The sequence below is a fragment of the Prionailurus bengalensis genome, chromosome A1, assembly GCF_016509475.1.
Source record: "Prionailurus bengalensis isolate Pbe53 chromosome A1, Fcat_Pben_1.1_paternal_pri, whole genome shotgun sequence".
NCBI lineage: Eukaryota > Metazoa > Chordata > Mammalia > Carnivora > Felidae > Prionailurus > Prionailurus bengalensis.
This window is the reverse complement of record NC_057343.1, coordinates 208867718-208883563: the sequence shown is the minus strand read 5'-3', so window position 1 is coordinate 208883563 and position 15846 is coordinate 208867718. Positions and strand designations below refer to the sequence as shown.

The 15846-nt window shown below is 38.0% G+C and overlaps 1 protein-coding gene across 1 annotated transcript in view; it reads right to left on the bottom strand.

Annotated features, from left to right (window-relative positions):
• Positions 1 to 245: 245 nt before the first annotated feature.
• Positions 246 to 15846, bottom strand: part of C9 (complement C9) — a 56141-nt gene continuing 40540 nt past the window's right edge. Inside the window, exons 8-11 of the mRNA XM_043599517.1 lie at positions 13713 to 13838; positions 11828 to 12006; positions 1651 to 1882; positions 246 to 676 (exon numbers count right to left, since the gene is read on the bottom strand). Coding sequence (XP_043455452.1) covers positions 651 to 676; positions 1651 to 1882; positions 11828 to 12006; positions 13713 to 13838 — 563 coding nt within the window. The 3' untranslated portion in view covers positions 246 to 650. The remainder of the gene's footprint in view (positions 677 to 1650; positions 1883 to 11827; positions 12007 to 13712; positions 13839 to 15846) is intronic.

Sequence of the window (15846 nt, the reverse complement as noted above, 5' to 3'; positions counted from 1 at the left end):
ACATAAAAACCTTGTTTTAGATAATTGACCCTGCTACTGTGTCCCTATATGTTTGAAACAAAAGTCAGTGCCTTGGCAAAAGTCTGCTATATATAGAACAGACATAAGGAACGCCAGGAGCTTATGCTATCATTAGAAATTCCTCCTATTCGGAACACTATGTACTGGATAATGGAATAATATTCAATTGACCCAACCAGATTTTGTAGCAGATAGCATTTCCTTGGAAAGAGACTCTGAGCATCTGAGTTTGTATGCAATAGATTTATTAGCATGTGTTTTGGGGGGAAATATGTTAGGAGTATGGGGAGCACAATTGGGAATAAGGGGAAGTTCAATTGTAATGTCTTGCAACAGAGGCTTCAGCAAATCATACAAGAAGCTCCAAAGCTGAATAGTGCTCCAGAGCTGTCCCAATTGACGCAAGAGGGAGGGCCCATCAGATACCAACCACACTGACCAGTTATCAGATATGGGCTTCTTTCAGACTGGGAGCATAATCTTGGGCACCACTCCCTTGTTACAGGGCAATTCCTGAAGAGGGACTCAGCTGTGAAATGTCAGCAGGTAACACTCATAGGAGGTGGGGGATGGGTGCTTGATCCTGAAGGCAGACCCGGGCTGTGTACCATGACATCCTCCATAGAGTCTTAGGAAATTTTGAATGCAGAAGGCACTGAGAAAAGATAGAAGCAGTAGAAGCAGAGGTGATAAAGACAGAGAGAAACCGAGTCATGAAAATGGCAGTATTATTACAGTATTAACAACAAGATAATTAGGTTGCTACAGCAATTTTTGAATATCTTGAGAGGGTTTTGTATCTTTAACAGTGATAAATTATATTTCAGATCTTCATAAACATGAACTGTAATTGTGGAGGCGATTGTATTGTCTGTATCTGTTTCTTGCAATCTGAAAAAGCAAACCTAAAAGACATAGGTCTTGGGTATTCAACTTTGAAGTGCATCTTATGCAAGGGTATTTATAAGAACATGTGAAGAAACCTTCACTGAAAAATATTAAAAGACTTTTAGAGAGATTAGGAATTTTGCTTACTTGCTTAAAAAAATTACAGTTGACCCTTGAACAATGCTAACAAAGGTTAGGGGTACTGATACCCCACACAGTTGAAAATCTATGTATAACTTTTGACTCCCCCAAAACTTAACTACTAAGAGCTTACTGTTGACCAGAAGATTTACCAATAGCATAAAGAGTTGATTAATACACACTTTGTATGTTATATGTGTTATATAGGGTATTATTACAATAAAGTAAGCTAGGGAAAAGAAAATTTTATTAAGAAAGTTGTAAGGAAGAGAAAATATATGGATAGTACTACACTGTAAAATATCCACAATTGAGCCCAATAAGTGGGCTCATTCAGTTCAAACTCATGTTGTTCAAGCGCCAATCATTACAGTTAAAAAAATAATAGTTCTGTTTAAATGTAGAGGTAGAAGATGTAAAATTGCATGCTAAAAGACCTATAAAGTCTGCTTTGTCCATTTTATGTGTTCACTATTTATCCTCTGTTTACATGGATAGCCTAGACGTTTAATACACGTTAGTTTAAGACCTAATTTTCAAATTAAGTAACCTCAAAATGCAGAGTTTTGTCCCTAGTGATATAAAATAAGTTGCTCTCACCTTGAGAAGTTTTTGGGTTTTTTCTGGTTTCACAGGCAATTCCTGTAAATGCCATTGGGCAGGTACACAGACATTCTCCATCCAGCAGGATCACAGTACCTCCATGTTGGCATGGGTTGCATTTCCTCACATTGAATTCAGTGATATAATCTTCAAGGGCTCTTTCTAAATTCTGTTTCTTTAGGTGTGCGTCTTTTATTTTCACTGGAACCAGATTATATATAGGAGACAGCTACAAGAAAGCAAAATATTTAATTTTAGAACTTTTTCTACTGATGGAGCTTGTGCAGTACCATTCACTGAATTATTTGTCCATTCATTAATTCAACAAAGGTGTTTTTTTTTTTAACGTTTATTTATTTTTGAGACAGAGAGAGACAGAGCATGAATGAGGGAGGGTCAGAGAGAGGGAGACACAGAATCCGAGGTAGGTTCCAGGCTGCGAGCTGTCAGCACAGAGCCTAACGCGAGGCTCGAACTCACAGACCGTGAGATCCTGACCTGAGCCGAAGTCGGACGCTTAACCGACTGAGCCACCCAGGTGCCCCTCAACAAAGGCTTATTGAATGATTATTATTGGCAGGTATGATGTTTGCTGATAGACTATAGGAGTGATCAAAGCTAGGCATGATCTCTATGATCATTATGGAGATAAGGAGGTCACATTATGCAAGCAAGAAGACTGATATTAAAATAACCACACAGATAAAACGGAAAGCATGATAGGTACTATACGGGATGGGTATATGTGTTTTAAAAATGGACAATCATGGACTTAAACTTTTCTCAGGATAACATACTGACATTATTTTGTGAATTGTTTATGCTGCCTTTTCCCCTCCTCCTTGCTTCCAACAGGTAGCCAGTGTCTCCTGTCAAACTGGGGCTTTGTGTGCAAGGCCAAGATCAGAAAGCCCCTGAAGGCAAATTCTTTGTTGGCTTTCCCCCACCCATAAAAGCCTGAACTCACTGACGAATTTTTACTGGGAGAAAGGGTGTGAGAAGAATGCCACTGAGGCAGGAGATTCCTCCTGACTTAGTACATCCCTCAGGGGACAAGAAACCATAAACTGGATCTCTGGCAGCTATTTGAGGAAAAGCAGATAGTCCCTAGAGAAGGCAGGTCCATATCAAGGACTAGGGATCCAGTTTTGCCAGGGACTCCCATGTACAGTCTTGGCATAGAAGGCTTGGAACCACTTGACTTCAAGGGAACATGTGAGTTTGAACAATGAGGTTATTAGGGTGACCACCGTGGATTAAATATATACATATATTCCCAGTTCCCCAACTGAAGCATCAGGGTTCTTGTATTGATCTGGGCAGTAAGACCTCCCTGAACCCCATCCAACAAATGATTAAAGGATAAATTTTCCAGCAGTAGGAAGGGATGGAATCTCAATACCAAATTTAATTAGAATTAAAGAAAATGAAGTAATATGGTTTCTTCTGCATAAATTCCTGGGGTCAAATACATAGTTGCTACAACTGAATTGAGGAAGCTTGGAAGGGCTTTCCTGAGCAAATGACCCTTCCGCTGAGATTTGAGGGTGCTGGGACAGAAAGAAGAGCATTCCAGTCATACAGAATTTGAAATGTCGCTATGGTGGAGGGGTGCCTGGGTGGCTCACTCAGTTGAGCATCCCAGGGTCCTGGGATTGAGACCTGTATCAGGCTCTGCGCTGAGCCTGGAACATGCTTGTGATTCTCTCTTTCTCTACCTCTGCCCCTCTCCCCCACTCACTAGCTCTCTTTCTAAAACAACAACAACAACAACAACAACAACAAAATTCTTATGGTGGAAAAGCCACAACATATGTAGAAGGTGTCTATATCAGCAAATTCAGTTGTGTGACTCAAAGACTTGTTTGAGTAAATAAATCATTAGAAACTGAGGTCCTTGGGTGGCATAGCACTTTGAAACAGGAGGCTACAAATTTAAAAGGAACTGGAATCCGCAGACTCAAGAAAGATTAAAACAAAAATACTACATGTGGGTAATGATGGATTGAATAATGTCAACTGAACTTTTTTTCTCTGAGGGCAATGACAAATAAAACCAAAGTTAAAAATCTGCTTGAAGGCCCTGGAGAGTCAATGAGGTAATACATATTCGGCTACGTTCTGGGAGGAGGTGGAAATTCAGGGAGGTGAGCCTAGTATTTTTGGGCCACAGTCCCCTTTTGACACATTTGCCTAATTTGGGAACAGGCTGCAGAGGGACTGAGGTAAAGGAGTGCATCACTGGGCTGGTGGGGGTGGGGGGAAAGGTTGGTATTCAGGGACAGCAAAGGAAAAGAAGCCATGCTTTGGGTTGGGATCCAAAGCCCTACAGTCCTGGAAGTGAGAGGGAGCCAGAAGTGGGTGGCCTTGCAGAGACTGCAGTCTGGTTCGCATTAAAAAAATCTTGAATCATTGTAACCCCAGAAGCTTGCCAGATGTAAACATATATTTTCTTTGGAAGAAAAGAAAATCATTCCAAGGCCTCACGCTACTCCTAGAAGAATTTTTAAAGTGTAATATTCAGCCCCCAATAAAAATAACTAGGTACACAAGGAAACAAGGTGACATGAATAAGAACCAGTAGAAACCCTAGAAGCTAAAGCAGAGCTGTGAGGATGACAAGATTTGATCTACCAGACAGACTTTTGAAGCGCTATGTTTACATGAGTCGGACCATAAGGGAGAAGATCAGCAATTGTAGCAGAAAACCAGAAGTTACTTTTTAAAACAGAGGACTTGGGAAAAATAAACAAATAAAGATATTATAAGTTGATATTAGGGGCACCTGGGTGGCTCAGTCAGTTAAGCGTCTGACTTCAGCTCAGGTCACCATTTTGAGGTTCGTGAGTTCGAGCCCTACATCGGGCTCTGTGCTGACAGCTCAGAGCCTGGAGTCTGCTTTGCATTCTGTGTCTCCCTCTCTCTCTTGTCTCCCCCCACCCTTGCTCTCTCTCTGTCTCAAAACAAATAAATAAACATTTTGGGGGTGCCTGGGTGGCTCAGTCAATTAAGCTCCTGACTTCTGCTCAGGTCATGATCTCACGGTTTGTGAGTTCAAGCCCCCCACCGTGCTCTGTGCTGACAGCTCAGAGCCTGGAGCCTGCTTCAGATCCTGTGTCTCCCTCTCTCTCTGCCCCTCCACACTCATGCTCTCTCTCTGTCTCTCAAAAATGAATAAATGTTAAAAAAAAAAGTTGACATTAATATGCCAGTTTATGGACTGGTTAAATAGAAGCCGTGATACAACAAAAGCAAAATTAATGAATTAGAATATTGGTAAGGAGAAAATACTGACAATGAAGCATAAAGTGATAAAAGACTGGGAAATACAGAAAGAAGGTAGGAAACATAAAAGACAGGGTGACTGGGTGGCTCAGTCAGTTAAGCATCTGACTCTTGATTCTGACTCAGGTCATGATCCCAGGATCGTGGGATCCAGCCCCGCATTGGGCTCCATGCTGGAGCTCTATGTCTCTCCCACTCTCTCTCTAAAGTAATAATAGTAAAAATGGATAGGGGGAGAAGAGAAAAGATCCATATAATTTGAGTCCCAGAAGGAGAGAATATTTAAGAAGCAATATTTGAAGAGCTAATGGCTGAGAGTAAAACAAGCCAGTGGAAGATACAGAGGTACCCCATTAATGAAAAGCAAGGCTATAATTTTTTCTTTTCACACATAGCCATATCAGGGTAAAACTACTAAAAAAAACAAAGATAATGGAGTAGATCTTAAAATCATCTAAGTAAAAAGTCATAGCACTTTGAAAGTAGACTGATATTTGATTTTAATAGATATAATCAATGATAGAAATTGTTCTTGGACAATGAGATATTCATAGGAGATTTCTTAAAAGGTCACTTCAAAGGTTATATCACTCACAGAAAAACAAATCTAGTTTGATTGTAGATCAAAAAGTAAAAGCAAAACAATAAAGTTTCTGCAAGAAAATATATAGGACAGCATCTTCAAGACCTTGAAGTAGGGAAAGATTTTAAACAGGACATAATGGCACTAACTATAATGAAAGGAAATATATATATTTGACTATGTCAAAATAAAAAAAAACCCAACATTATAATTCCTGATATGATGTACTGAGAAGGACACAACGTCACTTCTGTGGTATCTTTCCAAATGGATGACCTCAATCTTCTCTAAGCCTAAATTGAGGGACATTTGACATAACAGCTGACTCATCAAAAAATGTCAAGGTCCTGAAAGATGAGAAAAGTCTGAGAAACTGTCCCAGAATCGAGGAGACTAAGGGGCCATTACAACTAGTTGCAGTGTGGGATCTTGATCGGATCTTGGAACAGATAAAAGATATTAGGGGAAAAAGTGGTGAATTTTAAATAGGCTCTGTAGGTTAGACAATGTTAATTTTCTTATTTTGATTAACTGCACGATGGTTGTGTAAGTTGTTAACGTCAGGGGCTGCCGGTTATAGGGTGCATGTGAACTCTGTGCTATTTTTGCAGGTTTACTGTCTGTACTATTTATGCCATTTTACAGTAAGTCTAAAATTATTTCAAAATAAAAAGTAAAAAGGAGAACATCTGTTACAAAAAATATCATTGAAAGGTGAAGGTCCTCAAATGAAAAAAAACCTTTTATAATACCTTTAACTGAGACTAGGCTTATATCCAAAATATACCAAGAACTTCCACAGTCAATGGAAATGTTCACCAGCACACTCTTTTATAAATTAGTATATAGGATTTAGATTTTAACTATGTTATATTTATTTGGAAGAAAGTAGCCTCTTACAGACATTGCCACATTGGCATGAACAACATAAGCATGTGGCAGAGTTATTTTGATTTTTGGGAAAAGACATTCATCTTGTTTTACCTTTTAAAGGAAAGTCAAGGCCAGATAATCTAAGATACGGGAAGAGAGGGTCATGGGGAAACTACAATGTGGATGAAATGCATAAACAAAGTGTTCAAAGAGATAAAGAGGAAGGTCATGTAATGACCATAATTTCAGAGAAGCCTCAAACCCTGGAGGCAAAACTCCCTCAAGAAGACAAAGAACAATGAAAATGTACTTGGTGAAGTGTCTTTTTCTGATAAACTTTGGCTTTCCATTAATTAAGAGAACAGTTCTCCTTTGTCTCCTACACTAGCTAATTGTATCTTTCTACTATTTGTAGTCATGAAACATGAAACATGCTAACATACAAATAAATTGAAATATAGTTTAAAAATGAAGTGCATTAAAAAATAATAAATAAAATGAAGTAAATTGAGGTTTCTTATATATACAGAGAGAGAATCCCAAGCAGACTCCTGCATTGTCAGCACAGAGCCCTACGTGGATCTCAAGCCCACAAACCATGAGATCATGACCTGAGCTGAAATCAAGAGTTGGAGGCTTAACTGACTGAGCCACCTAGGCGCCCCATATGAGTGTTATTTTTATCCCTATACAAGTGAGTTAGGACTGACTTTCACTACATCTTTATAACTGTAATGAGGACAACACAGAGCACCGTGACTACAGGTCCTTGAAATACTTATGCTCTTTAACATCCGATGCCTCACTGCGAAGAGTTGCACAACAAAAATGGTAGGTAAATGATTCATTATTACCTAGGTTGTTCCAGAAAGTGCTCAATATAGCCTGACATGTGGGTGCATAAGATTGGTTGAGGGAAACAAGAGAGGGAGGATGGAGGATAAAAGGCAAGATGAAGGCAAAGGCGACACAAAATTCATGCTAGGAGGACTGACCCACTGGCATGAGGTGGGTCACAAATTTGGGGATATTTTCTAGTGCACTAAGTAAGACAACTGAATTTAATGGTCACATGCATTTAAGAAATATTTACGTTGTTCACAAGAGAAACAAAATGATCCATGAAACTGAGTTTAAAGAGTAATATCTCCCATGAGTTCTCATAAAGGAGACACTGTATTATGTAACATCCTTTTAGTAAATAAAGCAGTGAGTTATATAACTTGGCAAAAACAAAACTTTACAGGAAGCCAATTTGCTACATGCTAGCTATACTGATCTCTGCTGCTATTGCTTTAGAGGAAATAATAAACTTTATATCTCTCAGGCAATCATTAATAAATGTAATTTCCTCAACTGACATTTTTATAACTAGTTTGTAGTGGTAAGCTTAAGAAGAAACCAAAGTTCAGCTATTCTGTTGAGATAAAATGTAGAAATGTTGTGTTAACATTCAGGCCAGCTGGAAATAGAAATAATATACTTTCATGAAAGTTGAAGACTCTGACAAAAGCGAATACTGAAAGTGAGGCTCTTTCTCCTCTGCCTGAAGAAGGGCTGAGAAAAAATTCTTGGGCTGGGTCAACACATTCCTCAAACAGAGGTTTGGGGTCTGCTGAAGCACACGGACAAATGCAGAATCAGAGCCATGAGGTTCTACTTCATAGAGCATGGCCATAGTTATTTTTTATTTTATTTGTTTCTTAGTTTAGTGTGGGCAAATATATTAAATTATCCTGTTATGTTGTGTTGTGTTATATATAACTGCTTTACTTAGAAAATCTCTGTGAAATTCTTTAGAGTAATATAACCTCCCAGTGTTTTCTCCAAGATAAACTGTTTGCAACATAAATATCTAGATAATGGATTTCATTTGCTCAGAGGATTAAACATAAGCCAGTTAATAGTTTAGTGTGGTGGGGAGTGTGGGTGGGAAGAGGTTTCACCAATTCTTTAAATAGTTAAATAGAAGGATCTATTCTTAAGACTATCCCTGATGTTTGAAGGTGTCATCCATAGACAATAGAATGCTTCAACTTACCAAAGAATTAATTAGTGATTATAGATTGCCTAATTAGCTCATGGAATAGCTTCTAATTAACCAAAAAAAAAAAAAAACACTTCTACTGCATTTATAAAATCAAAATAACTTGGAATCTATTTCAAGGTCAAACCACACTATATCTCATATCTCTTTAGGGATTTAAAAGTCATGCAAAGTCAATAAAGAACACAATATTTTAACTATTTTCTGAACTTTATTTACAAGAAGATAAATTTTAAAAAGTGGTTGCTGGGTGACTCACTATAGTTGCCATTTTCTTAGGTAGAATATTGATCTGAAAAGCCCAGGCTTCCCATGTATGAATAAAGAAGGTTATACAGGTATTTTAGATGGACTGCCTACTAATCTAAAAATCTGGAGGTCAGGGCACCTGGGTGGCTCAGTTGGTTGTGTCTGAGTCTTGATTTCAGCTCAGGTTATGACCTCATGGTCATGAGATTGAGCCCTGGGTTGGGCTCTATGTTGGGTGTGGAACCTGCTTGAGATTCTCTCTCTCCCTCTGCACTCCCTCCCACTTGCTATAAATAAATAAATAAATAAATAAATAAATAAATAAATATCTGGAGTCAATAGTTGCCCTTGAAAATAGGATAAACTATACTTTGCATCCAGCCAGCAGGACTGTCCCATAGAGTTAATGAAGGTCTTTGAATAGTTCTGGTAAATCTAGTAGTAAATCTTCAGCAGATGCTTTATTTACTTGAGATTCTTTAAATTGGCTCTAGAATATACTGGACTACGATAAAGATCAGGGAACAAGTTTGGATCCATACAAGGACAGCTGAATTTAGAGATGAGAAGACAAGACAATTTGTGTCCATCTGGATGTAAACATCTTCCAAATTAATTCTTATTTAAGATTTTCTGACAGATCTATTTTTATTGAGTTTCAAATTATTATTTCAAATAAATATTATTTAAACATAATAAAACAAAAAGGATCTCTTCTGGCTTTAATTTCACATATAGACATGCAAATTTGGCCAACTTTTTCTCCCTTTTTGTCCTACCTGTGGGGCAAAATATTTGAAGTTTCATAGATATGTCAGCACATTTATGAATGGCTAGATTTCTGCAATCTAAAAGGAAAAGACTACAATTTTCCAGTTTCCGACTTCTTCCCTCTCATAAATGAGATGGTTTTGGTAGCTTCACTCATTCTTTAAGGACAATAAAATGGGATGAAGTGACAAAAATCTCTAATAACTAGTCCTATCAAAATGCCAACATGACTGTAACTCAAGTTAATCAAACTGAAATTGAGGTAAAAGATAACTTGACCTGAGGGAAAATTTTATAACACACAGGGAAAATGGAAAGCTATAAAGGGAAGTAGGAAAACAAATATGGAATAAATGAAAACACTTACTCTTTTTAGTTAGTTTGGGGAGAAGAATGATGGGGCTAAATGACACTGGCATTTATATCTTTATGATTACAATGCAGTGTGTTTCCCCTAGAAATAAGTACTAATGGGTTTATAAACTCAAGACTGTAATCAAGATACAAAAAAGAAAGAATTTCTGGACCATAAGAACGGCTCACCCTTGGTCTTATTTTCTGAGACCTCATGCACTTCTCTTTCATGAAGGCCCTTAAAGATTCTCCTGTGTTGGAAGTGGTGGTATGATGCCACCTGATGGCAAGGGACAACCAGGGGCAGATGGAAGGGAACTAACAATTCTTGGGCACCTATTTGGTGCCAGTCTGTGCCACAGGCTCTACACAAGCAATCTTATTAAATCCTCAAAATAAACATGAAGCCCTGGAATTTAGCCCTGGAATGTAGCATTGCAGAGGTCAGAAAACTTTACACATTTAGAGAAGGACAGAGAGCTGAACTCATCCTGGGCTGGTGTGATGCCACACGTCATGCCTTTCCTCTATGTCACACTTCTTTCCAGGGATGACATAGGAGTGCATTTGAATGCTCACATCTCTTTCAGAAGAAGTTAACCGTTCATCTGAACCAACAGTTACATTTAATAAGAAAATTTTAAAGTCTTCTATTTGAAAATAAACATTCCTGAAACTAGACCACTTTCTTACACCATTCACGAGAATAAACTCAAAATGGATGAAGGACCTGAATGTGAGATAGGAAACCATCAAAACCCTAGAGGAGAAAGCAGAAAAACACCTCTCTGACCTCCGCTGCAGCAATTTCTTACTTGACACATCTGCAAAGGCAAGGGAATTAAAAGCAAAAATGAAGGACCTCACGAAGATAAAAAGCTTCTGCACTGCAAAGGAAACAATCAACAAGACCGATGGAATGGGAAACGATTCTTGCAAATGACATATTGGACAAAGGGCTAGTATCCAAAATCTATAAAGAACTCACCAAACTCCACACCCAAAAAACAAATAATCCAGTGAAGAAATGGGCAGAACACATGAATGGACACTTTTCTAAAGAAGACATCCAGATGGCCAACAGGCACATGAAAAGATGCTCAACGTCACTCCTCATCACGGAAATACAAATCAAAACAACACTGAGATACCACCTCACGCCAGTCAGAGTGGCTAAAATGAACAAATCAGGAGACTATAGATGCTGGCGAGGATGTGGAGAAACGGGAACCCTCTTGTACTGTTGGTGGGAATGCAAACTGGTGCAGCTGCTCTGGAAAACAGTGTGGAGGTTCCTCAAAAAATTAAAAATAGATCTACCTTATGACCCAGCAATAGCACTACTAGGAATTTTCCCAAGGGATACAGGAGTGCTGATGCATAGAGGCACTCGTACCCCAATGTTTATAACAGCACTTTCAACAATAGCCAAATTATGGAAAGAGCCTAAAAGTCCATCAACTGATGAATGGATAAAGAAGATGTGGTTTATATATACAATGGAATACTACGTGGCAATGAGAAAGAATGAAATCTGGCCTTTTGTAGCAATGTGGATGGAACTGGAAAGTGTTATGCTAAGTGAAATAAGTGAAATAAGTCTGTCAGAGAAAGACAGATACCATATGTTTTCACTCATATGTGGATCCTGAGAAACTCAACAGAAGACCAGGGGGAGGAGGAGAAGGGGGAAAAAAAAGTTACAGAGAGGGAAGGAGGCAAACCATAAGAGACTCTTAAATACTGAGAATAAACTGAGGGTTGATGGGGGCTGGGGGAGAAGGGAAAGTGGGTCATGGGCATTGAGGAAGGCACCTGTTGGGATGAGCACTGGGTGTTGTATGGAAACCAATTTGACAATAAATTTCATATTAAAAAAATAAAAAAATTAAAAGCTTATGATTATATGCATGAAAATAAAAATGTATTATTACCTTTAAAAATAAATAAATAAAAATTTTCATTGGACCTTATAGAATAGGAAAAAAAAAAAGAAAATAAACATCCCTTACTTTTTGACTTATGAGCACTGGAGAATCATTTAAGGAAGTGGCCCAATTTACAAAGTCAGTCATATCAACCGTTTTGGCTCCTTTGAGAAGCTTCTCTTTCAGCTCATATGCATATTTTTGGGTTCCTCCTCTTATGAGTGAAATAACATCATCTATAAGGTTATCACTAGTGATGTTTACTGAGAAGAGAAAGAGGATATAAGTGAAACATTTATAGTTGTGACATTTGATCAACATTTATTGAACCTTTTCAAAAAGTATAGTCTAATATATTTATTGAATTTTACTTATATAATTTTTCACCCAAAATCTCCAAGAGCAAGTTTTATTAGTAGTCAATTGTAGACTCCAGTTGTCTTTAAAAAAAATGATGATTTAGATACATTGATGATTCCAAATTCATCACTTATGCCCATGCCTACGTGGGAACTAAACGTGACTTTTGGGATGTGCTAGAAATTTTTTGTTTTCAGACTTACTTCATAATTACATTTTATTTAACTTTGCTTCAAACTAATTTAATATTACAAAAAAAATCAGAAAGTGTAAAAAAGAATCAGGTGAAAAACAAAATTTTTTTCCATCCTAAATTCCTACTCCTCTCTCCTTCAGTTTCTCTCTCCAGACTTTTAACACACTTTTGTGAATCTTATAGAGTTGTAAATTTTTTGAGCTGGAAGGAATTTCAAGATTTTTGTTTATCTTTTTTCATTTTTATAGATGAGAAAACTGAGACTCAGAGAGGTGGAGTGACTAGCCCAAGACTAACCTGAGGGTCAAATATTGAAATTAGGACTTTCGATGGCAAGTTCAATTTTTTTTTTTGCACTCATCAGTGGTTTCTTAACATGGCCACATGTTAGTGGTTGGTATGCTTTTAAAAACACTAGGCTTTTCTCTCACTACCTCCCCACTATCAGCTGCTTCTCTAAAGGGAAGTCTCAAGCATTTGTATGTCCAAAAATATTCTCAGGGATTTCTGATTAGAGTAAAAATTGAGCATTCCAGCACTATCTCATGCTTGTAAATCTGCTAAGTATTAACAACACAAGCAACATTTACACTAAAGATATTTATGTTTTTAAAAAAGTTATGCACTGGTTGAATGTTAAGGATGGGTTGGGATTACTCCCCCCCCCCCCCCCGTTTTATTGAGATATAATTGACACACTGTAAAAGTTTAAGGTCTACTTACAAAGAATGCTTTGCCATACACATATATCACAAAATGATTACCACCTGCATCACCTTGTACAGCTACAAAAAAATTATCTTTTCCTGGGCTGAAAACTTTAGTTTCTGCTCTCTTAGCAACTTTCCAGTATATCACACGGCACTGTTAGCTACAGTCATCAGGTTGTACATTACATCTCCAGCACTTATTTATCTTATAACTGGAAGTTTATACCTTTTGACTCATTGGACGAAGGCGGATTAGAGGTTTTGAGCCGGGAGGAAGGCTGAATTAGGGAAATGGTTTCAGTCTTCTCCTCTGTTTATGGTTACATACAGTATGCCACTAGTCTATTCAGCAACTTTGCTAAGATTGGGGGGGAAAGGAGATTTTTGCTGAAGACGTTTTCTACCATTGGCCTTCTACCATTGCCAGGATAAATGTGCAAATCTACAAAGACTACAGTGTAAGTGCCTTTCTGAGAGCTGCACACTGTGTGGCCTGAGCAATGATGTTTCCAATGAATACATGTCCATGGGTACTTGTGTTCATACCACTGTAAAAATAAAAGTTTTAAATCACTCAAAGGTTTTGCTTGTTTGTTTGTTTAGTAAAGAGGATGGACAATAAAGCGAGTTCATAGTGATGGGGCAGTGTTCATTGACAACACCTCCTCCTTTTTTTTAAACTAGTGAGGTAGGCCATACTTACCAGTTCCACCTTCACCCCGCTTTAAACAATCGTTTTTATTGATCTTTCCTGTGAGTTCAGCTCCAGCATTCAGAGAAGCATCCAAACTAAACCCGAGGCATCTCTGTACATCCCTTATTTCAACACCTGTTTAATGTATTTAGTTGAAAATCATTAAATAAGGTCTAAATTATTTCAATAAATACATTTCAATTGTACTATTTGTAAGAAACATACTCGGATTCCTAGCCATTATTACTGAACTCAGATGCAAGGTCATATCTGCTCTGCTTTGATGCATAGGACACTCGTACCCCAATGTTTATAACAGCACTTTCAACAATAGCCAAATTATGGAAAGAGCCCAAAAGTCCATCAAATGATGAATGGATAATATTAGAATCTAGTGGCCTCCTTTTGAATTTGCTCGTCAACTTACTAACAAAGGACATATAAATTTACTTCTTGTTTAAAAGAGCCATCACTCAGAATAGGGCAGTTACAGTAAAGTCCTTTACTTCTAACATCATGGGAGACAGACTCTGATGTCTAACATATATTCAATGCTCATCATATACCCAAAATCTTTCCAAACATCAATTAATTTAATCCTCACATTAACCTTTCAAGGTAAGTTCTATTATCCTCATTTTACAGATGAGGATATGGAACAACAGAGCAGATAAGTTACCTGCCAGTGGGATTCAGCAATTAGCCAAGTTACCATATGAACCAGAGTTGTCTGGCTGTTAAGCACTTCTCTGTATTGACTTCATAATTTGGTCGTGGGATGCATCAGCATCTCAGATTCCTCTTTGGAAGACTCTGTTCATTAAGGTAGTGAGTTCATTGCTTTGAGCAGATGGCTTATACATGCGACAACTCTGCTTTGGTCCTATGAATGCTACTTAGTAGACATCAGTTTTGGAAGCTGACTCACTGGTGTGTGGATACTACAGTTACTAGGAAGAAAAATCCTAATATTTAATTCAAGTATATACTTTATTATCTATTTAGAAGAGAAAATGATTATTTTATTACAAGGGTAAACTGCCTCAGTTCATTGACCATGTCAGTTTTCAGTCTTATTTATCATTTCAGAACACACACACACACACACATACACACACACAAATGCTTTGTGAAAAAGGAAAGGGAGAAGTGAAGTTAGTTCCAGGGTTTCATAGTAAAATATAGAAGTAGGGATCTGGGGACATTTAAGCATTCATTTATTCAGCAAATATTTTTTGTGTACCCACAACTAGTGAGAACTTGAGAAATATCAGGTGGATTTCCCTATGATATGAAAGGAAGAGGGAGGATAAAAATGGAAGGCCATGCAAGGAATCCAGAATACTAGATTTCCAACTTTAACCTAGGAAGCATAAAGACTTTGATTCCAAACATAGGTATGAAAGTATCTAAGTGATCCCAATGAGCTTAGATTTTCTGCCTCAGCTGTAGGCCTTTTCTTGTCCAGACAGGGTCTGGACATCCCAAATCTAGGTGTAGGACGTGGTTTGGTCCTCAGGTATTGCCAATGAAGAAGCAAGAAAGATGACTTCCTTTTCAAAGGATTGACCTAATGATCCTTTTTACTAAGGTCAGACGATAAGTAAATTTAAGTGGGTAGGTCTGAGTTACCCAAGATTAAAGATTTTAGCTCATGGAGCTTTTCCACCAAGGCAACTCTTAGCCTGAAGTGTTCCTTGTGTTTTGATCCCCGTTGCTGAGCCTTTCTCTTCTGATTTTCAGGTCACTCAAGACACAGTCCTCTTGTGCCCCTTGCCCATGTGCTATTTATCAAAATAGCCTGCTGGACAGGACTCAGGAGGCTTCCTTATGCTGTCTCACAAGGTATAGCCCTATGAGGCAGTACATGTCAAACAACTTCATATTCCATTTCTCCTGGCAGCACCTCTACCCGCTCAAGACTAGACTGAGGCATCAAGAGCAGTTAGTTCTGGCTATTCATAGTTGTTTCATCTCTAAAATGTTTACAAACCGTGAGGACAGTGTCCGGCTGTAAGCTCATAGCCATATCCAATTCTTCACTTGAAACAGACAGAGGTTAAAAGAAAGAGCCACGGAAACGTTTTTTTGGCAACACTTCCATCCCTAAGAGACACGCTGAAAACATTTGACGGCAGAGAAA